This window comes from Littorina saxatilis, linkage group LG16 (assembly GCF_037325665.1).
Source record: "Littorina saxatilis isolate snail1 linkage group LG16, US_GU_Lsax_2.0, whole genome shotgun sequence".
In the NCBI taxonomy this organism is placed as follows: domain Eukaryota; kingdom Metazoa; phylum Mollusca; class Gastropoda; order Littorinimorpha; family Littorinidae; genus Littorina; species Littorina saxatilis.
Genome location: NC_090260.1, coordinates 7,671,922 through 7,699,551, shown reverse-complemented (window position 1 = coordinate 7,699,551; position 27,630 = coordinate 7,671,922). Strand labels below are relative to the sequence as shown.

At 41.8% G+C, this 27,630-nt stretch overlaps 1 protein-coding gene across 2 annotated transcripts; it reads left to right on the top strand.

Annotated features, from left to right (window-relative positions):
- The first annotated feature begins 2 nt into the window (after positions 1-2).
- On the top strand, positions 3-27,630 carry LOC138950298 (uncharacterized). Of its 2 annotated transcripts, none has more exons than XM_070322050.1 (7): positions 3-311; positions 4,348-4,955; positions 18,467-18,527; positions 18,963-19,101; positions 20,652-20,741; positions 23,620-23,713; positions 25,862-27,630. In XM_070322050.1, coding segments are annotated over exons 2-7 (537 nt in total). In that variant the 5' UTR covers positions 3-311; positions 4,348-4,804; the 3' UTR covers positions 25,864-27,630. The 2 variants fall into 2 exon arrangements, with proteins under 2 accessions (XP_070178151.1, XP_070178150.1); XM_070322049.1 differs by having other exon boundaries at positions 8-311; positions 23,603-23,713.

The window sequence follows — 27,630 nt, the reverse complement described above, 5'->3', positions numbered from 1 at the left end:
GTAAGCTTCGCGGGGAGACAAAGATGGATGTGTTCAACCTCGTGCGGTCATTTTACTTCCGCAAAGATGACAGTTTCTGAAAAACGGGGAATTTTGTGTGTGGGTGAAGCAATGAATGAAGCTTGCTGTCACTGTGTGGAAGGGATCCCGTGGGACGCTGCGTGTCGGGCGTGTGCTGGTAATTAGTAATTAGCAATCTGAGTGCAAGTAGGATAGGGATGATAACGCGACCCTAACTCACCTGACCTCGCGTAACACCGCACTGTGACCTCACGTAACACCGCACTGAGACCAGGTGAATCTCTGTGCAGGTAAGACATTTCTCTCCACTGTTTATTACTGTTGGTTATTTGTTCAGTTGAGACAACAGTAGGATAGCGGCAGTCCAAACACAGTCTGTTTATTTATAAAACAAACAAAAGCTTACTAGATAACAAGATAACATCTGACAAACGAACGAACCAACGAACGAACGAACCAACAAACGATCCAACGAAGGAACAGTTGAACGCCGGGACGAACGAACGAACAAAACAAAACATATGCTAACAAACGAGCCAGCTAAAAGTTCAGAAGTAAAGACGAAATGATGACATCGTTTTGTTCAGAATAATATTCATTCATGATCAGAGCATTATGGTGATCACAGCATTACGGAGATCACAGCATTATGGTGATCACAGCATTATGGAGATCACAGCATTATGGTGATCACAGCATTACGGAGATCACAGCATTATGGTGATCACAGCATTATGGTGATCACAGCATTATGGAGATCACAGCATTACGGAGATCACAGCATTATGGAGATCACAGCATTATGGAGATCACAGCATTATGGTGATCACAGCATTACGGAGATCACAGCATTATGGTGATCACAGCATTATGGAGATCACAGCATTACGGAGATCACAGCATTATGGAGATCACAGCATTATGGAGATCACAGCATTATGGTGATCACAACATTACGGAGATCACAGCATTATGGTGATCACAGCATTATGGAGATCACAGCATTATGGAGATCACAGCATTACGGAGATCACAGCATTATGGAGATCACAGCATTATGGAGATCACAGCATTATGGAGATCACAGCATTATGGAGATCACAGCATTACGGAGATCACAGCATTACGTAATCACAAACATTGTGTGCCTCTCGAGAAACTTGAGAACAGCAGGCTGCTTTTATATTCGATTACGTAATCAGAAACATTCTAACAACAAAAAACTAAAAAGCAATTCCATCCTGTCATGCATGCTTTTAACAGAATATATGTTTGGTTTAAACAAAACTGTATTCAATTATTATCATGACAAAAACAATACATGGTTTTTAGGATAACTAACTCAAGCATATAATGCTTATTTTAAGTAATCCTAGTATATATACATAACAAAGGCTAATATGATGGCGGACTAAATACATTAAATAAATAGTTACTTGTTGGGCGCGTGACTTGCAGTTATAGTCTCGTGACTTTCTAAACGTCAGGGCCCCTAACAAGAACAACTGGAAAGCTTTTTTTTTTTCTTACCATGTATATGTTGATCACATCCTAGTGTGTTAAAGTGCCAGCTGTCATCGAGTTTTAACACTTTATATGTTGATCACATCCTAGTGTGTTAAAGTGCCAGCTGTCATCGAGTTTTAACACTTTATATGTTGATCACATCCTAGTGTGTTAAAGTGCCAGCTGTCATCGAGTTTTAACACTTTATATGTTGATCACATCCTAGTGTGTTAAAGTGCCAGCTGTCATCGAGTTTTAACACTTTATATGTTGATCACATCCTAGTGTGTTAAAGTGCCAGCTGTCATCGAGTTTTAACACTTTATATGTTGATCACATCCTAGTGTGTTAAAGTGCCAGCTGTCATCGAGTTTTAACACTTTATATGTTGATCATCCTAGTGTGTTAAAGTGCCAGCTGTCATCGAGTTTTAACACTTTATATGTTGATCACATCCTAGTGTGTTAAAGTGCCAGCTGTCATCGAGTTTTAACACTTTATATGTTGATCACATCCTAGTGTGTTAAAGTACCAGCTGTCATCGAGTTTTAACACTTTATATGTTGATCACATCCTAGTGTGTTAAAGTGCCAGCTGTCATCGAGTTTTAACACTTTATATGTTGATCACATCCTAGTGTGTTAAAGTGCCAGCTGTCAGCGAGTTTTAACACTTTATATGTTGATCACATCCTAGTGTGTTAAAGTGCCAGCTGTCATCGAGTTTTAACACTTTATATGTTGATCACATCCTAGTGTGTTAAAGTGCCAGCTGTCATCGAGTTTTAACACTTTATATGTTGATCACATCCTAGTGTGTTAAAGTGCCAGCTGTCATCGAGTTTTAACACTTTATATGTTGATCACATCTTAGTGTGTTAAAGTGCCAGCTGTCATCGAGTTTTAACACTTTATATGTTGATCATCCTAGTGTGTTAAAGTGCCAGCTGTCAGCGAGTTTTAACACTTTATATGTTGATCACATCCTAGTGTGTTAAAGTGCCAGCTGTCATCGAGTTTTAACACTTTATATGTTGATCACATCCTAGTGTGTTAAAGTGCCAGCTGTCAGCGAGTTTTAACACTTTATATGTTGATCACATCCTAGTGTGTTAAAGTGCCAGCTGTCATCGAGTTTTAACACTTTATATGTTGATCATCCTAGTGTGTTAAAGTGCCAGCTGTCATCGAGTTTTAACACTTTATATGTTGATCACATCCTAGTGTGTTAAAGTGGCAGCTGTCATCGAGTTTTAACACTTTATATGTTGATCACATCCTAGTGTGTTAAAGTGCCAGCTGTCATCGAGTTTTAACACTTTATATGTTGATCACATCCTAGTGTGTTAAAGTGCCAGCTGTCAGCGAGTTTTAACACTTTATATGTTGATCACATCCTAGTGTGTTAAAGTGCCAGCTGTCATCGAGTTTTAACACTTTATATGTTGATCACATCCTAGTGTGTTAAAGTGCCAGCTGTCATCGAGTTTTAACACTTTATATGTTGATCACATCCTAGTGTGTTAAAGTGCCAGCTGTCAGCGAGTTTTAACACTTTATATGTTGATCACATCCTAGTGTGTTAAAGTGCCAGCTGTCAGCGAGTTTTAACACTTTATATGTTGATCACATCCTAGTGTGTTAAAGTGCCAGCTGTCAGCGAGTTTTAACACTTTATATGTTGATCACATCCTAGTGTGTTAAAGTGCCAGCTGTCATCGAGTTTTAACACTTTATATGTTGATCACATCCTAGTGTGTTAAAGTGCCAGCTGTCAGCAAGTTTTAACACTTTATATGTTGATCACATCCTAGTGTGTTAAAGTGCCAGCTGTCAGCGAGTTTTAACACTTTATATGTTGATCACATCCTAGTGTGTTAAAGTGCCAGCTGTCATCGAGTTTTAACACTTTATATGTTGATCACATCCTAGTGTGTTAAAGTGCCAGCTGTCATCGAGTTTTAACACTTTATATGTTGATCACATCCTAGTGTGTTAAAGTGCCAGCTGTCAGCGAGTTTTAACACTTTATATGTTGATCACATCCTAGTGTGTTAAAGTGCCAGCTGTCAGCGAGTTTTAACACTTTATATGTTGATCACATCCTAGTGTGTTAAAGTGCCAGCTGTCAGCGAGTTTTAACACTTTATATGTTGATCACATCCTAGTGTGTTAAAGTGCCAGCTGTCAGCGAGTTTTAACACTTTATATGTTGATCACATCCTAGTGTGGTAAAGTGCCAGCTGTCAGCGAGTTTTAACACTTTATATGTTGATCACATCCTAGTGTGTTAAAGTGCCAGCTGTCAGCGAGTTTTAACACTTTATATGTTGATCACTGCCTAGTGTGTTAAAGTGCCAGCTGTCAGCGAGTTTTAACACTTTATATGTTGATCACATCCTAGTGTGTTAAAGTGCCAGCTGTCATCGAGTTTTAACACTTTATATGTTGATCACATCCTAGTGTGTTAAAGTGCCAGCTGTCAGCGAGTTTTAACACTTTGGACCGTGACTCTTTGAATGACCCTACTATGCGCGTGTTTGTGTGTTTGTGTGTGTGTGTGTGTGTGTGTGTTTGTGTGTGTGTTTGTGTGTGTTTGTATGAGTGTGTGTTTGAGTGTGTGTTTGTGTGTGTGTGTTTGTGTGTGTATGAGTTTTTGTTTGAGTGTGTTCGTTTGTGTGTTTGTGTTTGTGTGTGTTTGAGTGTGTGTGTTTGTGTGTGTGTATGTGGGGGGGGGGGGGTAGGGGAGGGGTATATGTGGCCATGAGGTGATGAATGTACTGTGATGCCCAGTCATGACTGCACGTGCTTTGTGTCACAGAACCGTCGTCACAGTTCTCTCATCTCCCAGCCTGGCCACACGTCATCACGCGTGACGTCAGAACCACACTGCCTTCATGACGTATGAACGGTGGTGTTAAAATCTCCCTGCTGTTTGCATCATCTTGTACACAGACACCTTTGACGTCATAAGACTTTCTAAATGCATGACGAGATTCACATTTTTGCCAGGAATTATTGAGCTGGATTTTTTGAGTTGGTGGCTGGTCGCTTTTGATAGCAGTTGTGTCAGATCAGGCCAGAAACAGGCCGGAAGAAGGCGGCGGAGAAAAATAACAGCAAGTGACGTCAGAAGGATCACATCACGTCCGTGACGTCATCATTCACTGTGCATGGAGGTGGGGGACAACATTTTTTTCAAGTGACGTCATACAAAAAGTTCACAGTGACATCATACATTTTGCGAGTAACGTAATCCCTGGCAGTGCAAGGCCGTGATGACTATGACAGTGATGGCGGCGCGTCACGTGACGGGCCGAGGGAGGGTGCTGAGGGTGGCGGTGGTGGGGGACAAACAGGTGGGGAAGACGTCACTCGTCACGCGCTACAGTCATGACGTCTTCTCTCCACACTACACCTACACACAGGGTGAGTCGTTGTTGTTGCTGTTGTTGTTGTTGTTGTTGTTGTTGTTGTTGTTGTTGTTGTTGTTGTTGTTGTTGGCCCGCTACACCCATGACGTCCTCTCTCCCCACTACTCGCACTCACAGGGTGAGTAAGCATAGATCAAAAATTTCTTGATTTGATGTTGTAGATTGATACGAGGCCGGCCACTCATTATACAGAATACAGAATACAGAATCTTTAATTGCCCAAGGTTGGGAATTTGTGATGACATTGCGGTTAAGAAACATTTCAATCCAGCCATTTACACCAACACACGCATCAACAAACTGATCAACAGCATTAATTTAAAACAACACTGGACAGCATAAGTATAAAAATACATTCACTAAAACTAGCAGTATACACTCAAGCTTCCTCGCCTCAAGTCACACACACACACACACACACACACACACACACACACACACACACACACACACACACACACACACACACGCCTTTTTATAGATAAGTATCACATAACTGAGCACCATATATATGGAAGTTAAGGTAGATTAAGAGATACAGCCATCACAGCACTTTCCGCAATCAACAAAAGCAGACTATTCAGGGACGCGCGGGTATCGTCTTGACCAAGTCAATATTTATTTCAAAAAACCCCTAGGGTTACATGAATAAAATAAATAAAAATTGCAATAAACACGACAAAAAAGATATATGTAATAATGAGACACAACACTTTTAATTAACCGAAAATAAATCAAGCTTAATTCATAACAAAATAATTGTAATCATACATTTTTTTAATTTTTTTTATTTACAGGAAAGTATATGTTTTTGTGTTTGTTTTTGTTTAAATAAGAAAGAAAAAAAACCCGTGATCAAATAATCAGAACTCTTTCAAAATACTCTTAATAAAATATATTACATGCAATAACTTTCGTTTCTTTGTTAATTCAAATAAATGTTTGAATTTGACTGCATTTGAATTTCTACGAAAATACAACGGTAACAACCTTTTCCTCACATTTTCAAAAAAATGACACTGAAATATATAATGAAATTCATCTCCGAGTTCTCCAGACTGGCATTTAACACATATTCTTTCATTATGTGGAATATTTAACATACGGCCTTTTTGTATTGTTTGTTTGTTTGTTTGTTTGTTTGTTTGCTTAACGCCCAGCCGACCACGAAGGGCCATATCAGGGCGGTGCTGCTTTGACATATAACGTGCGCCACACACAAGACAGAAGTCGCAGCACAGGCTTCACGTCTCACCCAGTCACATTATTCTGACACCGGACCAACCAGTCCTAGCACTAACCCCATAATGCCAGACGCCAGGCGGAGCAGCCACTAGATTGCCAATTTTAAAGTCTTAGGTATGACCCGGCCGGGCCTTTTTGTATTGGCAATTTATGATTTAATGTTCTAAAGCGTAAAAAAGAGAGTGCTAGGTTATTGGGTAACTGCGACTTCTGTCTTGTGTGTGGCGCACGTTATATGTCAAAGCAGCACCGCCCTGATATGGCCCTCCGTGGTCGGCTGGGCGTTAAGCAAACAAACAAAAAAGTTATTGGGTAAAATATTCAAATAATTTTCAAATATGAATGTATCTTTAAACAATCTATAATTCAAACAAGTTTCTTTTTCATTTAATTCTGAAAACCACGATTGTATATAATTGATCTTTTAGGCATTGCAACGTTTTCAATTTAAACCATTTTTCGGAACATCGTAAATCAAACTGGTCATGCCAAAAACCACTAAGGCCAAGAGCATTTAAAGTTGTTTCAACATGTTTTAAATAGGGTGCTTCATATATGTTATTTACATAGAGGCGATGCAGAAAACGGTACAATACATTTGAAAACTTATTACTATTATTACAATCCACCAATTTAAACCAAAAACTAAATATTCTATTTTTTACGAGGACATCTAGTGGAAATTTGCCTAATTCGCCTAATACCATACACGTTGGGGTCGACTTTCTCAATTTCAAAATAATCTTATAAAAACGTAGCTGTAATTTTGTTGCTAAATTTACCGAATTTGGTCCCCATACTTCACAGCCATATAACATAATCGGTGCAACTATTTTATCAAACAATTCAATTTGAATATCTATGGACAACGACAATTTTCTACACTTCTTTAACAAGCTAAACATTGCTCGAGAGGCCTTATCATATAACAACTTTTGTGATTTATTAAACTTATTATTATAATTAAAAAATAGACCCAAATATTGAAAACCAAACACGACCTCAACTAATTCATCTTTGTATTTAAATAATGGCAATTTTCGTATTTTACCTCTTGAAAAAACAACTATTTTCGTTTTTTTGGCGTTCACCCGCAAACTCCACAGATCGCAATATTCGGACAACACATTTAGCGAGTCTTGTAATGCTTCTGGGGATTCTGCTAAAATGGTTGTATCATCTGCATATAATGAAATAAACATTTTAAACATCAGCTCAGCATCATCCGGCTGTAAGTCCAACATAGCAACCTCTCTTTCAATAGTAGGGAGGTGTTCAGTTTTATCAAACATATAAGCTTGTAAATCATTTAAATACACAGCAAACAATGCAGGTGACAAGTTTTCCCCTTGATGTACACCGGTAAAACATTGAAAGAAATCTGACTTTTGGTTACCTACCAAAACACATGACTTGGCCTTACTATACAGATTTTGAATAATATTTAGCATTCGCCCATTTATTCCAGCGTCAAACATCTTCTTCCATAGAAAAGCTCTTTTCACATAATCAAATGCTTTTTCATAGTCAATAAAAAGACAATATAACCTTTTTCTCTTTGATAGAAAGTAATCAATAATACTATGTAAAGTAAAAATGTGGTCGAGGGTTGAATGACCTGCTCGAAAACCGGCTTGTTCTTCACCAATGACTGAATACTCATCAAAATAATTAGTTAGCCTATTATTCAGAACACTGGTAAATAACTTTCCAAAGCAGCTCATCAGGGTTATACCTCTGTAATTTGCTGGGTCTTCAGCATCTCCCTTTTGCTTATACATGGGGCGTAAAAGTCCAACAGACCATTCGTCGGGCATTTGTCCAGAACAAAGAATTACATTAAACAGCTTTGTATATACTTTAATCAACTTCCCAGCAGAAGCTTTCAAAAACTCATTTATAATTTGATCATTTCCACAGGCTTTATTATTCTTTAGCTTTTTAACTGCTTTTAAAACTTCCTCTTCTGTTATCATACAATTTAAATCAGCGTTATCATTATGTACCATTTCATTTAAATTATATTCATTTTTATCAACCTCATCTTCACCTGCTGAAAACATTGTTTCAAAAAAACGTTACTTTTGGTAATTCTTCATTTTTTTCTCTTAGTGTTCCATTTATAATCTTCCAATACGATTTTGGATCATGGCTTTTTAGGTTTTTAATTTTTTTGACAAGGTCTGCTTGATATTTTTTAAAGTGCTTATTTACTTCCTGTTTATAACTTCGACTTGTTTTGGTGCGGAGCTCACGCAAAAAGGCAGTCTTCATTCTTCTATGTACATTTTTTGCTTTAAAAAAGGACTTTCTCTTTTTCTCACATGTAACATTAAACCATGGACAATTTTCGGTTTTCCTTTTATACTGTTTCTTACCAAAATTATTTCGTTTAAATAACCCTAACTTCTGTGCACTACTCTTCAATATATTATTAACTTCTAAAACAACTCTATTAACTTCGTCAACAGAAACATTTTCTTTAAATACTAACAATTCATCTAATTGTAAATCAATATCGTTTATTGGTGAATCTTCCAGACTATAAATATAATCAGTTTCCAAATCTGCTTTCCATTTTGGTCTTCCTTCGAAATGTTCTGCTACATTACAAGCATGCACTTCGTTCCCAACTTCATCATCACAATCATGATTTAAAACACCGCTTGTGGGAAGAATCTCTGTCCGAATCTACATGTCCTGGTTTTCATTGCTCGAAACCGCCTACCTGATAGGAAGGGTTGAAAGAGACAGAATACAGGGTGCGTGGGGTCATGTATGATGTTCTGAGATTTCTTCACAACACGAGCTGAGAACAGGGAATCTAATGAGGGCAGATCACATCCTATCTCCCTAGCTGCTGTTTTCACGATTTTCTGCAGGTCCGTCTTTTCTTTTTGGGTAGCACTGCTGTACCACACAGTCATGGAGAAGGTGAGGACACTCTCTACCACAGCACGGTAGAATTGCATAAGGATGTCTACACACACACCAAATTTCCTGAGTTGTCTGAGGTAAAGGCGCTGGTGTGCTTTTTTAACGATGCCCACTGTGTTGGTTTCCCAGCTGAGGATACTGCATGGTGATGGTAGTGCCAAGGAATTTGAACGACTCCACTTGCTCTACCACTTCTCCGTTGATGGTGAGCGGTGTGATGGGTATTTTCTTCCTTCTGAAGTCGACTATCAGCTCCTTAGTCTTCGAGACGTTGAGTTCCAGGTTGTTGTCTGAGCACCACGCTACCAGGGGCTCCACTTAGGATCTGTAAGCCGACTCGTCAGAGTCCTTGATGAGGCCCTCAACCGTTGTGTCGTCAGAAAACTTGAGCACCATGACAGAAGGGTTGGTGGAGACACAGTCGTTGGTGATAGGCAAACTGTAGAGGGTCCATGACGTGGTTGGTCGCTGCCCTCAGGTACTTCAGGGGGAAGGAAGGTCCGCTGTGGCTGCAGTAGGTGTACTTGACGCAGGGATGTTGTTCAGCTTGTCGAATCTGCTGTAGAAGTCGTTCAGCTCACCAGGGAGTGACGGATCGCAGTTGTCGACAGCAGACTTGTGTTTGCACTGAGTGATCTGCTCAGTGCTGGAGGCCTTGCCATACAGCCCGGGAGTTGCCTGAAGCAAACTGATCTTCCAGCTTGCGCCTGTAGCTGTCCTTAGCCTTGTCAATCGCGGTCTGGGCGTCGCGTTGGCTCTGTTGAAATCTTTCTTATCGCCACTCTCAAAGGTAGTATTTTTCACCTGGAGTTTGACTTTGATGTCTTTGCTGAACCAAGGCTTGTCGTTACCGTAAACAGTGACAGTTTTAGAAGAAATTTCTTTATTTATTTGGTGTTTAACGTCGTTTTCAACCGTTCAAGGTTATATCGCGACGGTTTAGAAGAAATGCAGAGGTCTTCACAGAAACTGATGTATGAAGTGATAGTGTCCGTGTACTCGTCAAGGCTGGAGCACGACACTTTAAACATGTTCCGGTCTGTGCAGTCAAAACAGCCTTGAAGCGCTGCCGTAGTGTCCTGTGTCCATTTTTTTTAACCGTCCTCTTGATTGGTTTGACAGTTTTTAGTTTTTGTTTGTTGGCGGGGATGAGAAAGATTGTTACATGATCCGATTTGCCAAGGGGAGCACGGGCGGTGGCATGGTAACCATTTGTTAAAGTGGCGTAACAGTGATCAAGTGTTTTATTCTCGCGTGTGAGGTGTGACGTGTGACGTGTGACGTGTGACGTGTGACGTGTGACGTGTGACGTGGGGCATTTTACGTGCTGTTTGTATTTTGGTTGAGCTTTCTTCAGACTAGTGTGATTGAAGTCTCCAGCAATGATAACAGCGCTGTCGGGATGTGCATTCTCTGCTGCAGACAGCTCGCTGATCGCTTGTACAGCACTGGCACCAGGGGGGATATACACACCCGTACCTATCAAGACGATGGAGGGAAACTCTCGGGGCGAATAGAAGGGCCTACAGCACTGGCATCAGGGGGATATACACACCTATCAAGACGATGGAGGGAAACTCTCGGGGCGAATAGAAGGGCCTACAGCACTGGCATCAGGGGGATATACACACCTATCAAGACGATGGAGGGAAACTCTCGGGGCGAATAGAAGGGCCTACAGTTGATTATCAGAGTTTCTAACAACGGCAAACACGACTGAGAGAACAACTCTGTGTTGTTGCACCACCTCTGATTCACCATGAAGCATACACCTCCTCCACTCTGTTTTAGCGAAAGTTCAGCCATGCGATCTGATCTAAACATAGTAAGCCCAGAAGGAGTAACTGCTGAGTCGGGAATGGACAGGTCAAGCCATGTCTCAGTGAAACACAAGACAGAAGAGTCCTTAAAATCTGGGTTTCCTACAACACTTACAGTCAATCTGTCTACTCCTGTTTTGGGACAAATCCCTCCTCAGCGTGTACACTTCGTACCATCCTCTTAAACCAGCTGTCCATGACACTCCGACCAAAGAGTGTATCCCTTCGGACTTTCCGTAGGGATACACTCTTTGCTCCGACACGTTGACTGGGGTATGTCAGAATTAACGCCTCGGGAATGCTCGGGCATCTTCGGTGTTCTGGAACTGCTTTCCTCTCTTGACGGAAGGGAACAACAAGTCGCGTAAGGCGAAAATACAACATTTAGTCAAGATGTCGAACTCACAGAATGAAACTGAACGCACTCCATTTGTTCAGCAAGACCGTGTACTCGTAGCATCGTCAGTCCACCGCTCGTGGCTAAGGCAGTGAAATTGACTAGCCAGAATAGTGCGAAGATGGTTGCGCTGAGCGAGATAGCACGCTTTTCTGTATCTCTATTCTTTTTAACTTTCCTTAGCTTGTTTGTAATCCAAACATATCATATCTATGTTTTTGGAATCAGGAACCGACACAGAATAAGACAAAATTGTTTTTAAATCGATTTCAGAAATTTTATTTTATTCAGAATTTTTATATTTTTAATTTTCAGAGCTTGTTTTTAATCCGAATATGACATATTTATATGTTTTTGGAATCATGAAATGATGAAGAATAAGATGAAATAGTTTTTTGATCGTTTTATACAAATATCATTTTAATTAATTTTCCGATTTTTAATGACCAAACTCATTAGTTAATTTTTTAGTCTCCTAGCTGAAATGCAATACCAAAGTTTGGCCTTCGTCGAAGATTGCTTGGCCAAAATTGTAATGACATTCATTGAAAAATGAGGGTGTGACAGTGCTGCCTCAACTTTTACAAAAAGCCGGATATGACGTCATAAAAAATATTTATAAAAAAAAGGAAAATATTTTTGGGGATATCATTCGCAGGAATTCTCATATAAAGTTTCATAAAGATCGGTCCAGTAGTTTACTCTAAATCGCTCTACACACACACACACACACACACACACACAGACACACACACAGACACACACACACACACACACACACACACACACACACACACACACACACACACACACACACACACACACACACCACGACCCTCGTCTCGATTCCAGTCACACGGGTCCAAGGCGTGTGAATATGGTAGGTAGGTGACAAGCTGAGCACCATTGGCGGCTAGAAAGTCAAGAGTTACAGCTGATGTGTGCGTACTTGGTTTTTCGTGATGGAGCAGAAGACCCCGGATATCCGGTCGGGGATGTCGTGTACAACATACCAGAAAGAAATTAGGCAAGCAGTGGCTAACATACCAGTCATCAGTAATCGGTTGTCTGTCAAGTGATATGGTAGCAACGTGGCCGGATTTTGCAAGAAATACACTACCATTTGTTAGGAAGCACTTCTGTCCTTTTGAATTTTACAGGTGGGTTCTCATCTCGGAAGACCCAAACCGCCAACCGTTGCTTTATTGTTGGGTCCTATTGGGTTTCCCATGTTTGGCCTTCTGTTACTTCTGATTCTGTTACTTCTGATTCTGTTACTTCTGATTCTGTTACTATGTCCCAAACGTGAGGAAACCTTCCGTCAAATGTCAATAGAATATGGGTGAACCAGTCCACCCTACCCCGCCGTCCAATGTCAATAGAATATGGGTGTACCAGTCCACCCTACCCCGCCGTCCAATGTCAATAGAATATGGGTGCATCAGTCCACCCTACCCCGCCGTCCAATGTCAATAGAATATGGGTGCATCAGTCCACCCTACCCCGCCGTCCAATGTCAATAGAATATGGGTGTACCAGTCCACCCTACCCCGCCGTCCAATGTCAATAGAATATGGGTGTACCAGTCCACCCTACCCCGCCGTCCAATGTTAATAGAATATGGGTGTACCAGTCCACCCTACCCCGCCGTCCAATGTTAATAGAATATGGGTGCATCAGTCCACCCTACCCCGCCGTCCAATGTCAATAGAATATGGGTGCATCAGTCCACCCTACCCCGCCGTCCAATGTCAATAGAATATGGGTGCATCAGTCCACCCTACCCCGCCGTCCAATGTTAATAGAATATGGGTGCATCAGTCCACCCTACCCCGCCGTCCAATGTCAATAGAATATGGGTGTACCAGTCCACCCTACCCCGCCGTCCAATGTCAATAGAATATGGGTGCATCAGTCCACCCTACCCCGCCGTCCAATGTCAATAGAATATGGGTGCACCAGTTCACCCTACCCCACCGTCAAATGTCAATAGAATATGGGTGTCCACCCTACCCCGCCGTCCAATGTCAATAGAATATGGGTGTACCAGTCCACCGTACCCCGCCGCGTTTGCTCTTCACTAAGGTTATGGGGCACCCAACGGTCACAACGTTTCCTTACGTGGCAACAGCCGTGAAAACTACAAGTGAGACTTCCCGATTCAATCTTCATCCTATCATGTATTCAAGCGTATGTTATTTTTGGGTCCTTCTCAATCAGGGACTCTACCCTAGAGACGTTTTCTGGGGTAACGATTGTTGCCATTCGACCACAACGGTCAACGTTTTTTAACGTCCACGCGCCAGTAATGAACTGTCTGAACCACCTGAAAACAGTGGCTTTCGGTAGACATTGATTTCCAAAACAGTATTTTAAACTTAAAAAGCACTCTTGAAAAGAGTTTCCTTGGCAGTAGCCATCATACATCATTGCTCGAAAATCGCTTCGCGAAAGGTCAACACTGCTGTAAGACCTATCACTCTTACTGGACATTTGATCGCATTGAATGAAAACGGTTGCACGGAATCAAGTAATGTTTGTTGTCACAAGTCTTCCAAACACCGGTCTTTGATGTAAAGAAAAAGGCAACGTAGTGACGTCATTAGTTTGCCCAGATTACAGAATATGATGAGTCCCCCTCGTATTGGTGTCGATAACGAATCCAGCACAATAAAAAACGCTGGCGCTGGCCCCGAGTACTCTTCAGACTGGCTCGCTCCCCCAGTATGAAAGTTTTTGTCTTGTGCACGTGGATTTTAAAAAAAATATATATATATTTATTTATTTTACACAATTAAAAAAATTATTAGAGTAAAATAAAACATTAAAACGTTCATAATAAACAATACTAAACAAGAATTAAAAAAAAAAAAAAAAAAAAAAAAAAAAAAATAGACCGCCCATGCCGGGAATTGAACCCGGGTCACTTGGATTTAAAAAAAAAAAAAAGAAAAAAAAATTATTTATTTATTGTACACAATTAAAAAAACTATTAGAGTAAAATTAAACATTAAAACGTTCATAATAAACAATAGTAAACAAGAATTAAAAAAATAAATAAATAAGAACGCCCATGCCGGGAATCGCACCCGGATCATTTTGATCTCGTGCTCTCTGTCTCTCTTTCACCGAGACCAAACCCTGCATTGTAATTTCTTTGCCGAGACCATTTCCTCACCCGTTGTCTGGCTTGCAAATCATGCTTTTCTCGACACTGCGTGACGTGTTCGCCGCTCAAGTCTCCCCTTTAGTTCAGGCTGTTCGCAAAGCGACCAGCCTCCCACCGCAAAAACTCCCACCGTTAAGAGTGGCTTTTGTGATTTATTTCGCATTTAGGTCCCAGGTAACATTATGAAGTTTTAATACGATCAATCGGACCTATTATCAAGTTAGTGTATCAACTTTTGAACGAACTGCGCCCAGTAGTTTCCCAGCAATAAGCTGTTAAGTCGAGACGAACAGACACACAATTAAAGTCTGCAGGACCCTAGTACTGCGTACTCGGGGATAAAAAACGCTGGCGCTGGACCCGAGTACTCTTCAGACTGGCTCGCTCCCCCAGTATGAAAGTTTTTGTCTTGTGCACGTGGATTTAAAAAAAAATTTTTTTTATTTTACACAATTAAAAAAAATTATTGGAGTAAAATAAAACATTAAAACGTTCATAATAAACAATAGTAAACAAGAATTAATAAAATAAAAAATAGACCGCCCATGCCGGGAATCGAACCCGGATCCCTTTGGCCACCAAGCCACCACCTTGAATCACTGACACAGTGTCCCTGTCGCTCTCTCTCGTGCTCTCTGTCTCTCTTTCAGTCTCACCGAGACCAAACCTGCACTGTAGTTTCTTTGCCGAGACCAAATTAATCCCCACCCGCTGGCTGGCTCGCAAATTGTCTCGCATGCGATACGCATGCTTTTCATGACGCACGCGTTCGGCTGTTCTATCAGCTCAATGGCTGGCTGTCGCTCCGATTGAATTCGTCCAACCGTCAAGAACTTTTGTGTTTTTTGGGGCATTTAGGTCCCAGGTAACATTATGAAGTTTTAATACGATCAATCGGACCTATTATCAAGTTAGTGTATCAACTTTTGAACGAACTGCGCCCAGTAGTTTCCCAGCAATAAGCTGTTAAGTCGAGACAGACAGACAGACACACACAGACAGACACACACACACACAGACAGACAGACAGACACACAATTAAAGTCTGCTGGACCCTAGTACTGCGTACTCGGGGATAAAGAATCTCTTTCAACAGAAAATGATCCACATGTTATAGCTTTCATAGATCTTTTTGGCATGTCGCATAACAGCTCTACTAATGCCATAACAGCTCTCCTAATGCCTTAAATGACTTTAGATTCCCTGAGTCTTTTACGACATGAGCACAAAGCTCAAACAGTTTGTTGTTTGTTTCAACATGTTCTTACTTCTTGTTGGTACATATATAACATGAAGCTCAAACAGTGTGAAGGCAATGCGTTGAGGAGTTACTGAAATGACCTGCTTGTTGGTACATATATAACATGAAGCTCAAACAGTGTGAAGGCAATGCGTTGAGGAGTTACTGAAATGACCTGCTTGTTGGTACATATATAACATGAAGCTCAAACAGTGTGAAGGCAATGCGTTGAGGAGTTACTGAAATGACCTGCTTGTTGGTACATATATATATAACATGAAGCTCAAACAGTCTGATGGCAATGCGTTGAGGAGTTACTGAAATGACCTGCTTGTAGGTACATATATAACATGAAGCTCAAACAGTTTGAAAGCAATGCGTTTAGGAGTTACTGAAATGACCTGCTTGTTGGTACATATATAACATGAAGCTCAAACAGTCTGACGGCAATGCGTTGAGGGGTTACTGAAATGACCTGCTTGTTGGTACATATATAACATGAAGCTGTGTGAAGGCAATGCGTTGAGGAGTTACTGAAATGACCTGCTTGTTGGTACATATATAACATGAAGCTCAAACAGTCTGACGGCAATGCGTTGAGGGGTTACTGAAATGACCTGCTTGTTGGTACATATATAACATGAAGCTAAAACAGTCTGACGGCAATGCGTTGAGGAGTTACTGAAATGACCTGCTTGTTGGTACATATATAACATGAAGCTCAAACAGTGTGAAGGCAATGCGTTGAGGAGTTACTGAAATGACCTGCTTGTTGGTACATATATAACATGAAGCTGTGTGAAGGCAATGCGTTGAGGAGTTACTGAAATGACCTGCTTGTTGGTACATATATAACATGAAGCTCAAACAGTGTGAAGGCAATGCGTTGAGGAGTTACTGAAATGACCTGCTTGTTGGTACATATATAACATGAAGCTCAAACAGTGTGAAGGCAATGCGTTGAGGAGTTACTGAAATGACCTGCTTGTTGGTACATATATAACATGAAGCTCAAACAGTGTGAAGGCAATGCGTTGAGGAGTTACTGAAATGACCTGTTTTTCTTCTCAAAACGGCTTCAAAAACCCGCATTTTAATGGCTTCTGAGAAGAAATAAAGATACACGTTTAGCATACCATAGCGTCATTGTTCGACAACAGAGATAAACCAAACTGACTGTTTTGGATACAAAGGATTATTCTCTCCGGGTTTTGTTAAATTTTATTTTTGTGTCGATTTCAACACGGGATCCTTGCTTTTGTGAATATGACTTTGGTGTGGGTGTGTGTGTGTGTGTGTGTGTGTGTGTGTGTGTGTGTGGGTGTGTGTGTGTGTGTGTGTGTGTGTGTGTGTGTGGGGGGGTCTGTGTTGCAGGTTCCACCGTATAGACACTACGTAGATTCAATCTGTTGAATACGGAGGGAAATGGATTGCCTTTCCAGTCATACAACTGGTTTTACAATATTCAGCCTCTATACACAGAGCTGCACTCTAACACATCCGCCTAGTGTTTGTTGTGACGGGTCGTATTGAAGGGTTAACTGTTTGTGAGTGTCAGACTTATGGTGACCACTGTTTCAGGGAGATAGTTCATTCAATCAAATCAACTTTATTATCTCACACTAAACACTGAACACTGAACACTGTGATCGAGCGATGTAGGGCTAACCGTTTGTGACTGAGAGTTTGGTGTGACCGTTTCTGAGGGAGAGTTAATTAACGCTGTGAGCGATGTAGGGTTAACCGTTTGTGACTGAGAGTTTGGTGTGACCGTTTCTGAGGGAGAGTTAATTAACGCTGTGAGCGATGTAGGGCTAACCGTTTGTGACTGAGAGTTTGGTGTGACCGTTTCTGAGGGAGAGTTAATTAACGCTGTGAGCGATGTAGGGTTAACCGTTTGTGACTGAGAGTTTGGTGTGACCGTTTCTGAGGGAGAGTTAATTAACGCTGTGAGCGATGTAGGGCTAACCGTTTGTGACTGAGAGTTTGGTGTGACCGTTTCTGAGGGAGAGTTGATTAACGCTGTGAGCGATGTAGGGTTAACCGTTTGTGACTGAGAGTTTGGTGTGACCGTTTCTGAGGGAGAGTTAATTAACGCTGTGAGCGATGTAGGGCTAACCGTTTGTGACTGAGTTTGGTGTGACCGTTTCTGAGGGAGAGTTGATTAACGCTGTGAGCGATGTAGGGTTAACCGTTTGTGACTGAGAGTTTGGTGTGACCGTTTCTGAGGGAGAGTTAATTAACGCTGTGAGCGATGTAGGGCTAACCGTTTGTGACTGAGAGTTTGGTGTGACCGTTTCTGAGGGAGAGTTGATTAACGCTGTGAGCGATGTAGGGTTAACCGTTTGTGACTGAGAGTTTGGTGTGACCGTTTCTGAGGGAGAGTTAATTAACGCTGTGAGCGATGTAGGGTTAACCGTTTGTGACTGAGTTTGGTGTGACCGTTTCTGAGGGAGAGTTAATTAACGCTGTGAGCGATGTAGGGTTAACCGTTTGTGACTGAGAGTTTGGTGTGACCGTTTCTGAGGGAGAGTTAATTAACGCTGTGAGCGATGTCTGTGTGAACTAGGTGTGACTGTGAGAGTTTGGTGTGACTGTGAGAGTTTGGTGTGACTGTGAGAGTTTGGTGTGACTGTGAGAGTTTGGTGTGACTGTGAGAGTTTGGTGTGACTGTGAGAGTTTGGTGTGACTGTTGCAGGGGGAGACTTGGAGAACGTAGTTGTGACCATCAACGACAAGAACGTGCACGTCACCATCGTGTGAGTTGACGTCATCATTGTTGTTGTTCTTGTTGTTGTTTTGTCGTTGTTATTATTGTTGTCGTTGTGATTGATGTTGTTGTTGTTGTTTTGTCGTTGTTGTGGTTGTTATTGTTGCTGTTTTGTCGTTGTTGTTGTCGTCGTCGTTGTTGTTGTTTTGTCGTTGTTGTTGTTGTCGTCGTCGTTGTTGTTGCTGTTGTTGCTTTGTCGGTGTGTTTTTCCGTTGTTGTAGTGCTTTTTTCTGCTGTTGTTGTTTTCGTTGTGATGTTGTAGTTGTAGTTGTAGTTGTTGCATATTCTTCGTGCCTAGCACATCATTATGGGACATTTGATTCACCTCTGGTTATGCTCAATATTGTCCCCACACCAATATGAAACTAGAAAGAGCCTACACAAGCATACCGACATATGAACCGTGTGTATGTGTGTGTTACAGTGACGCGGCGGGACACCGTTACGTTCGTTCCCTGATCAAGACACTGTATCGTGACGTCCAGGGCATCCTGGTTGTGTATGACGTCACGCGGCGCGCAACCTTTGACTCCGTGCAGGAGTGGATTCGTCAGATCGAGCTGGTAGGTCTGTCACTCTTACACCCTGTAGACAGAGACATTGATAGACAGGAGTGGATTCGTCAGATCGAGCTGGTAGGTCTGTCACTCTTACACCCTGTAGACAGAGACATTGATACACAGGAGTGGATTCGTCAGATCGAGCTGGTAGGTCTGTCACTCTTACACCCTGTAGACAGAGACATTGATAGACAGGAGTGGATTCGTCAGATCGAACTGGTAGGTCTGTCACTCTTACACCCTGTAGACAGAGACATTGATAGACAGGAGTGGATTCGTCAGATCGAGCTGGTAGGTCTGTCACTCTTACACCCTGTAGACAGAGACATTGATACACAGGAGTGGATTCGTCAGATCGAGCTGGTAGGTCTGTCACTCTTACACCCTGTAGACAGAGACATTGATACACAGGAGTGGATTCGTCAGATCGAGCTGGTAGGTCTGTCACTCTTACACCCTGTAGACAGAGACATTGATACACAGGAGTGGATTCGTCAGATCGAGCTGGTAGGTCTGTCACTCTTACACCCTGTAGACGTAGACAGAGACATAGTTGTTGATATAGACATAGAAAATATAGCCATGGTGTCGATAAAGATATAACCGCATATATAACGATATGGACATGGCCAACTTCACAGTGAGATCCATGTTGTAATAACCGCATATATAACGATATGGACATGGCCAACTTCACAGTGAGATCCATGTTGTAATAACCGCATATATAACGATATGGACATGGCCAACTTCACAGTGAGATCCATGTTGTAATAACCGCATATATAACGATATGGACATGGCCAACTTCACAGTGAGATCCATGTTGTAATAACCGCATATATAACGATATGGACATGGCCAACTTCACAGTGAGATCCATGTTGTAATAACCGCATGTATAACGATATGGACATGGCCAACTTCACAGTGAGATCCATGTTGTAATAACCGCATATATAACGATATGGACATGGCCAACTTCAGAGTGAGATCCATGTTGTAATATATCTCACCAGCTGCCAAAAACATATGTAAAAGTGTCATCTTTGTGTTGTTTATGACGTCATATAATGGTGATTTCAGGTGAACACGTCATCTTTGCGTTGTGTATGGCGTCATGTGGTATTGATTTCAGGTGAACACGTCATCTTTGTGTTGTGTATGACGTCATGTGGTATTGATTTCAGATGAACACGTCATCTTTGTGTTGTGTATGACGTCATGTGATGGTGATTGCAGGTGAACACGTCATCTTTGTGATGTGTATGACGTCATGTGGTAGTGATTTAAGGTGAACACGTCATATTTGTAGTGTGTAATATGACGTCATGTGATGGTGATTGCAGGTAAACACGTCATCTTTCTGGTGTGTGTGACGTCATGTGATGGTGATCGTAGGTAAACACGTCATATTTATAGTGTGTATGACGTCATGTGATGGTGATTGCAGGTGAACACGTCATCTTTATGGTGTGTGACGTCATGTGATGGTGATTGCAGGTGAACACGTCATCTTTATGGTGTATGACGTCATGTGATGGTGATTGCAGGTGAACACAAGCAGTCCCGTCATCTTCGTGGTGGGCAACAAACAGGATCTGACGTCACACCGCTGTGTTCCCGAGGAGGAGGCGCAGTTTGTAAGTCCACCCTCTTGTCCTTGCTTTGTCTTCTCTTCTCTTCTTTTTACATTGAGTCAAATTTTGACTAAATATTTTAACATGGAGAATCGAGACGAGGGTCGTGGTGTATGTGTATGTGTGTGTGTGTGTGTGTGTGTGTGTCTGTCTGTCTGTCTGTGTGTGTGTGTGTGTGTAGAGCGATTCCGACTAAACTACTGGACCGATCTTTATGAAATTTGACATGAGAGTTCCTGGGTATAATATCCCCATACTTTTTTTTTCATTTTTTCAATAAATGTCTTTGATGACGTCATATCCGGCTTTTCGTGAAAGTTGAGGCGGCACTGTCATGCTCTCATTTTTCAACCAAATTGGTTTAAATTTTGGTCAAGTAGTCTTCGACGAAGGCCGGGGTTTGGTATTGCATTTCAGCTTGGTGGCTTAAAAACTAATGAGTGAGTTTGGTCATTAAAAATCTGAAAATTGTAAAAAAAAAAAAGATTTTATAAAGCGATCCAAATTTACGTACATCTTATTTTTTTATCATTTTCTGATTCCAAAAATATATAAATATGTTATATTTGGATTAAAAACAAGCTCTGAAAATTAAAAAAATTAAAATTATTATCAAAATTAAATTGTCGAAATCAATTTAAAAACACTTTCAACTTATTCCTTGTCGGTTCCTGATTCCAAAAACATATAGATATGATATTTTTGTATTAAAAACACGCTCAGAAAGTTAAAACGAAGAGAGGTACAGAAAAGCGTGCTATCCTTCTCAGCGCAAGTACTACTCCGCTCATCTTGTCAATTTCACTGCCTTTGCCGTGAGCGGTGGACTGACGATGCTACGAGTATACGGTCTTGCTGCGTTGCATTGCGTTCAGTTTCATTCTGTTAGTTCGACAGCTACTTGACTAAATGTTGTATTTTCGCCTTACGCGACTTGTTACATTGAGTCAAATTTTGACTAAATATTTTAACATGGAGAATCGAGACGAGGGTCGTGGTGTATGTGTATGTGTGTGTGTGTAGAGCGATTAAGAGTAAACTACTGGACCGATCTTTATGAAATTGTACATGAGAGTTCCTGGGTATGATATCCCCAGACGTTGTTTCATTTTTTGGATAAATGTCTTTGATGACGTCATATCCGGCTTTTTGTAAAAGTTGAGGCGGCACTGTCACACCCTCATTTTTCAATAAAATTTATTGAAATTTTGGCCAAGCAATCTTCGACGAAGGCCGGACTTCGGTATTGCATTTCAGCTTGGAGGCTTAGAAATTCATTAATGACTTTGGTCATTAAAAATCTGAAAATTGTAATTAAAATTATTTGTTATAAAACGATCCAAAATTACGTTCATCTTATTTTTCATCATTTTCTGATTCAAAAAAACATAAATATGTTATATTCGGATTAAAAACAAGCTCTGCAAATTACAAATATAAAAATTATGATAAAAATAAAATTTCCCAAATCGATTTAAAAACAATTTCATCTTATTCCTTGTCAGTTCCTGATTCCAAAAACATATAGATATAATATGTTTGGAAAAAAACACGCTCAGAAAGGTAAAACGAAGAGAGGTACAGTAAAGCGTGCTATGCAGCACAGCGCAACACCTACCGCGCTAAACAGGCTCGTCAATTTCACTGCCTTTTGCGGGGCCCAAGGACTGTTATGCCGGGGTGGAAGTAGAGATAAGCGCCTACTTCCCAAGAAATGCTCCATATGGCTTCGTGTCTCCAAACACCTCTGACAGTCAAATCCAGCTCCTGGCCTTCACGTGGCGGGCCCTGTCTTCGACTAACAGGAGAAGGGATGCAGGCGGGTCCCTGGCGCCTTAAAACCAGCTGCTTCGGGCAGATGGGGCTCGTCAACCTTGGATGGTCGCTCATCTAGGAGAAGGACAACTCCGATTTCAAAACCCGCACTGCCTTGTGTGCGCCTTGGGAAAGGCAAAGGCTACGAGAAGGAAAACTTCGACAACAAACCCGGGTAGAGTGGACTCGACAGCCCAGCAAGGCAGCTACTCTTGGGGAGGAGGCAACCCTAAGTAAGAACCTCAACCACCGAAGACGGAAGACAGCAGCCAACTTGGCGTGGGGAGAAAATCGGCTGTCTACGCTCCCACGATAATATGGCCGTACAACATCGAACGCAGAAGAAGAAGAACTGCCTTTTGTACGAGCGGCGGACTACGGTCATTGTGAAAAAATGCAGTGCCTTCAGTTTTATTCTGTGAGTTCCACAGCTTGACTAAATGTAGTAATTTCGCCTTACGCGACTTGGTTTTTTTTCCTCGAACACAAAGCGAACAATCAATCAATCAATTCATCATCAATGGAATCAATCGATCAATGATCAATGATCGATCTATCTAATGAAATGTGTTTACAACGATGCCTCGGAGCTAGCATTAAGAGAGAGAGAGAGAGAGAGAGAGAGAGAGAGAGAGAGAGAGAGAGAGAGAGAGAGAGAGAGAGAGAGACAATGACAATGACAATGACAATGACAATCCTTTATTTTACGAGGGTAGTAGATTAAGCAGTGGTCTGCTTTTTTACATCCAGCCCTCGCCCTAAAGAGGGACTAACTACAAACATGAAATAAAAATAAAAGATAAAAAATAGAAAGTAGAACAACTAAAATTCTACATTTTAACAGAAAACTAAAGTGAAAAAACATTATACATATATACACAAAATGCATTGCATTGAGGTAAATAGAAAGAGAAACAGAAAGAGAGAGAGAGAGAGAGAGAGAGAGAGAGAGAGAGAGAGAGAGAGAGAGAGAGATAGATAGAGAGAGAGAGAGAGGGAGAGAGAGAGAGAGAGAGAGAGAGAGCTAGTGGTGTGTGATATGATTACAGCACAGTGAACGTCACAGCGTGCCGTACTACGAGACGAGCGCCAGGTCAGGACACAATGTGACCGAGACGTTCTCTGCCCTGCTGCGTCAAGCCTGGCAACACACCACGCCTGTAAGTCTCTCTCTGTCTGTCCGCCTGTCTGTCCGCCTGTCTCTCCCTCTCTCTCTTTCTGTTTCTTTCTGTTTCTCTCTGTTTCTCTCTCTCTGTCTGTCTGTCTGTCTCTCTTTCTGTTTCTCTCTCTCTGTCTGTCTCTTTCTGTTTCTCTCTGTTTCTCTCTGTCTGTCCCTCTCTCTGTTTCTCTCTGTCTGTCCCTCTCTCTCTCTCTCTGTCTGTCTCTCTTTCTGTTTCTCTCTCTCTGTCTGTCTCTCCGTCTCTCTGTGTCTGTCTCTCTAACGGGACATAACGTGAAGGAGATGTTCGCCGCTCTGTTACGTCAGGCCTGCAACACACCAAGCCTGTTACGTCAGGCCTGCAACACACCAAGCCTGTTACGTCAGGCCTGCAACACACCAAGCCTGTTACGTCAGGCCTGCAACACACCAAGCCTGTTACGTCAGGCCTGCAACACACCAAGCCTGTTACGTCAGGCCTGCAACACACCAAGCCTGTTACGTCAGGCCTGCAACACACTAAGCCTGTTACGTCAGGCCTGCAACACACCAAGCCTGTTACGTCAGGCCTGCAACACACCAAGCCTGTTCCATTCTGTGTGGTTTATAACGCGAACCTTGCATGTGCGAATTTGATGTAGGACGTGTCTGTGTTGTCTGCTCTACTGTACATGTATATTATACACTAACTAATGTAATATCAATCTGTTGGCTGAATACGGTAGGGGGATGAATGGCCTTTCTAGTCATAGAACTGGGTTTTTTTCTTCCTTTTTTCTTTTTTAAATAAACAGCTTCATGAAAAAGATGTGCACTCAAACACACCCGCCTAGATTGTGATGACGGGTAGAATATAACTGTCATCACAACCGCCTAGATTGTGATGACGGGTAGAATATAACTGTCATCACACCCGCCTAGATTGCGATGACGGGTAGTAAATAACTGTCATCACACCCGCCTAGATTCTGATGACGGGTAGAATATAACTGTCATCACACCCGCCTAGATTGTGATGACGGGTAGAATATAACTGTCATCACACCCGCCTAGATTCTGATGACGGGTAGAATATAACTGTCATCACACCCGCCTAGATTCTGATGACGGGTAGAATATAACTGTCATCACACCCGCCTAGATTCTGATGACGGGTAGAATAACTGTCATCACACCCGCCTAGATTGTGATGACGGGTAGTATATAACTGTCATCACACCCGCCTAGATTCTGATGACGGGTAGTATATAACTGTCATCACACCCGCCTAGATTGTGATGACGGGTAGTAAATATGGTAGAATATAGCTGTCATCACACCCGCCTAGATTCTGATGACGGGTAGAATATAACTGTCATCACACCCGCCTAGATTGTGATGACGGGTAGTATATAACTGTCATCACACCCACCTAGATTGTGATGACGGGTAGAATATAACTGTCATCACACCCGCCTAGATTGTGATGACGGGTAGAATATAACTGTCATCACACCCGCCTAGATTCTGATGACGGGTAGAATATAACTGTCATCACACCCGCCTAGATTGTGATGACGGGTAGAATATAACTGTCATCACACCCGCCTAGATTGTGATGACGGGTAGAATATAACTGTCATCACACCCGCCTAGATTGTGATGACGGGTAGAATATAACTGTCATCACACCCGCCTAGATTGTGATGACGGGTAGAATATAACTGTCATCACACCCACCTAGATTCTGATGATGGGTAGAATATAACTGTCATCACACCCGCCTAGATTGTTATGACGGGTAGAATATAACTGTCATCACACCCACCTAGATTCTGATGATGGGTAGAATATAACTGTCATCACACCCGCCTAGATTCTGATGACGGGTAGAATATAACTGTCATCACACCCGCCTAGATTGTGATGACGGGTAGTATATAACTGTCATCACACCCGCCTAGATTCTGATGACGGGTAGTATATAATTGTCATCACACCCGCCTAGATTGTGATGACGGGTAGTATATAACTGTCATCACACCCGTGCACTGACCATACCATGTAAAGTCGGGGTCAAACTCGGGAATATGCCCCTAATGGTTTTAACGTGAGGGCGTTAAACATTACTTATCAGTGCACTGACCAGCCGTCTGGTTGTGTTTTACAGAGCTACGTGGCCCTGGACACCATACGTCTGACCACACGCATCCACGAACAAGAGAAAGACAACTCATGCTGTTCAATCACGTGACAAGAAAAGACAACTCATGCTGTTTCATCACGTGGCAGAAAAAGACAACTCCCTGCTGTTTCATCACGTGGCAGGAAAAGACAACTCGTGCTGCTCGATCACGTGGCAAGAAAAGACAACTCTTCCATGTGACAGGAACTATCTAAATATTATCAGATCAGTGTGTATCATCACGTGGCAAGAAAAGACAACTCTTGTGTTTCAGTGTTCAGAGTTGTGTCTTACTCTCTCAGGACCACGAAGCGTTGTGCCGTATTTCAATGAGGGATAGTAGCAGTGACAAGAATATAACCCCATGTCTCTGTATTGCGTTGTGCTGAGGGATGGCAGCAGTGACAAGAATATAACCCCGTGTGTCTGTATTGCGTTGTGCTGAGGGATGGCAGCAGTGACAAGAATATAACCCCGTGTGTCTGTATTGCGTTGTGCTGAGGGATGGCAGCAGTGACAAGAATATAACCCCGTGTGTCTGTATTGCGTTGTGCTGAGGGATGGCAGCAGTGACAAGAATATAACCCCGTGTGTCTGTATTGCGTTGTGCTGAGGGATAGTAGCAGTGACAAGAATATAACCCCATGTCTCTGTATTCAGACCAGCTACACTCAGGTCATAAAACACCACGTGACCAGCACGACCTCTCAGTGCCCATTGCACGCGCAAAGCGGCTTGACGAGTCCAGGGAGTGGCCTATACTGTGAGGCTAACAGCGAAAGCAGACATAGCAATAAGTACACTGAGCACAAACAATTAAGGATATTTTTTCAGTGGTATAGCCCAGATGTTAAACAGCAGTTTTTGGGTCAGAAAGATACGTGTATTTGAAGATCAGTCTTTATCTTTGACTGCAATTTACATGATGTTCCTTATATGGTCAAACGCGTCTGTTTTAATTTCCATATAAGGTAAAAGGTGGTGTAAAGCTGTGGAAAACCCCAAGAAACCATTGTGTAAATACCTGAGCATGCGCTTTGAAGAGCTAAAACGTTGTGTAAATAAACTTGGCCAAAATATTATTGCAACAAATTTCAAACCCAAATTAAAGCATTAATTCCTGTGTCATTTCATTAAAACTGTATATGCCAGTTAAGACCGTTTACTTAACCTCCAGGATCACCTTTTGGATTAAATATTTCTTTTACAGGGATCACGTGACCGCCGCTCAAGTAAGGGTACCCTCAAAATCGACCAGACAAAAACGGAAGAGCCGAATGAAAAATTGACAAGAAATCACAATAGGCAAATCTTTGCAACTTTGACATACGAGAAGAAAGTCAAACCAATTATCTACCCTGAATAGATTGTTTTGTTACCTTGCGTATTTTGCGTGCTATGCTATTCCTACTGATGCAGGTGTCGATCGCAAGAGCGGTCAAAAACGGGACTTTTTGCGTCATTGTTTAGGGGTATCATGACAAAAAAGTCTGCACTTTAGCAATGATTTGGTGAATTGCTTTGAAACTTTCGGAATATTTTAGTGTTTAGTCAAATGTTACAGTTTCTACCACAGACATACATACATACATACATACGCACAGACAGACAAAGTTTACCATCGCATAGGCTACACTTACGTGAGCCAAAAAGAACACCAAGAACCATGAAAGTAGCAGAATTCCAATTTAATTTAATTTCTGGTTTATATTTCACATTTGAAAAACACCGGGCTCCTATCCACACAACTACGG

What these genes read in the sequence shown, in the direction of transcription:
- LOC138950298 (XM_070322049.1), top strand. Translation starts at nt 4,805, where the DNA reads ATGACTATGACAGTGATGGCGGCGCGTCACGTGACGGGCCGAGGGAGG. An exon ending in ACACTACACCTACACACAGG is followed by an intron (nt 4,956 to 18,466) that starts GTGAGTCGTTGT and finishes TGACTGTTGCAG; the next exon opens with GGGGAGACTTGGAGAACGTA. An exon ending in CCTGGCAACACACCACGCCT is followed by an intron (nt 23,714 to 25,861) that starts GTAAGTCTCTCT and finishes TGTGTTTTACAG; the next exon opens with AGCTACGTGGCCCTGGACAC.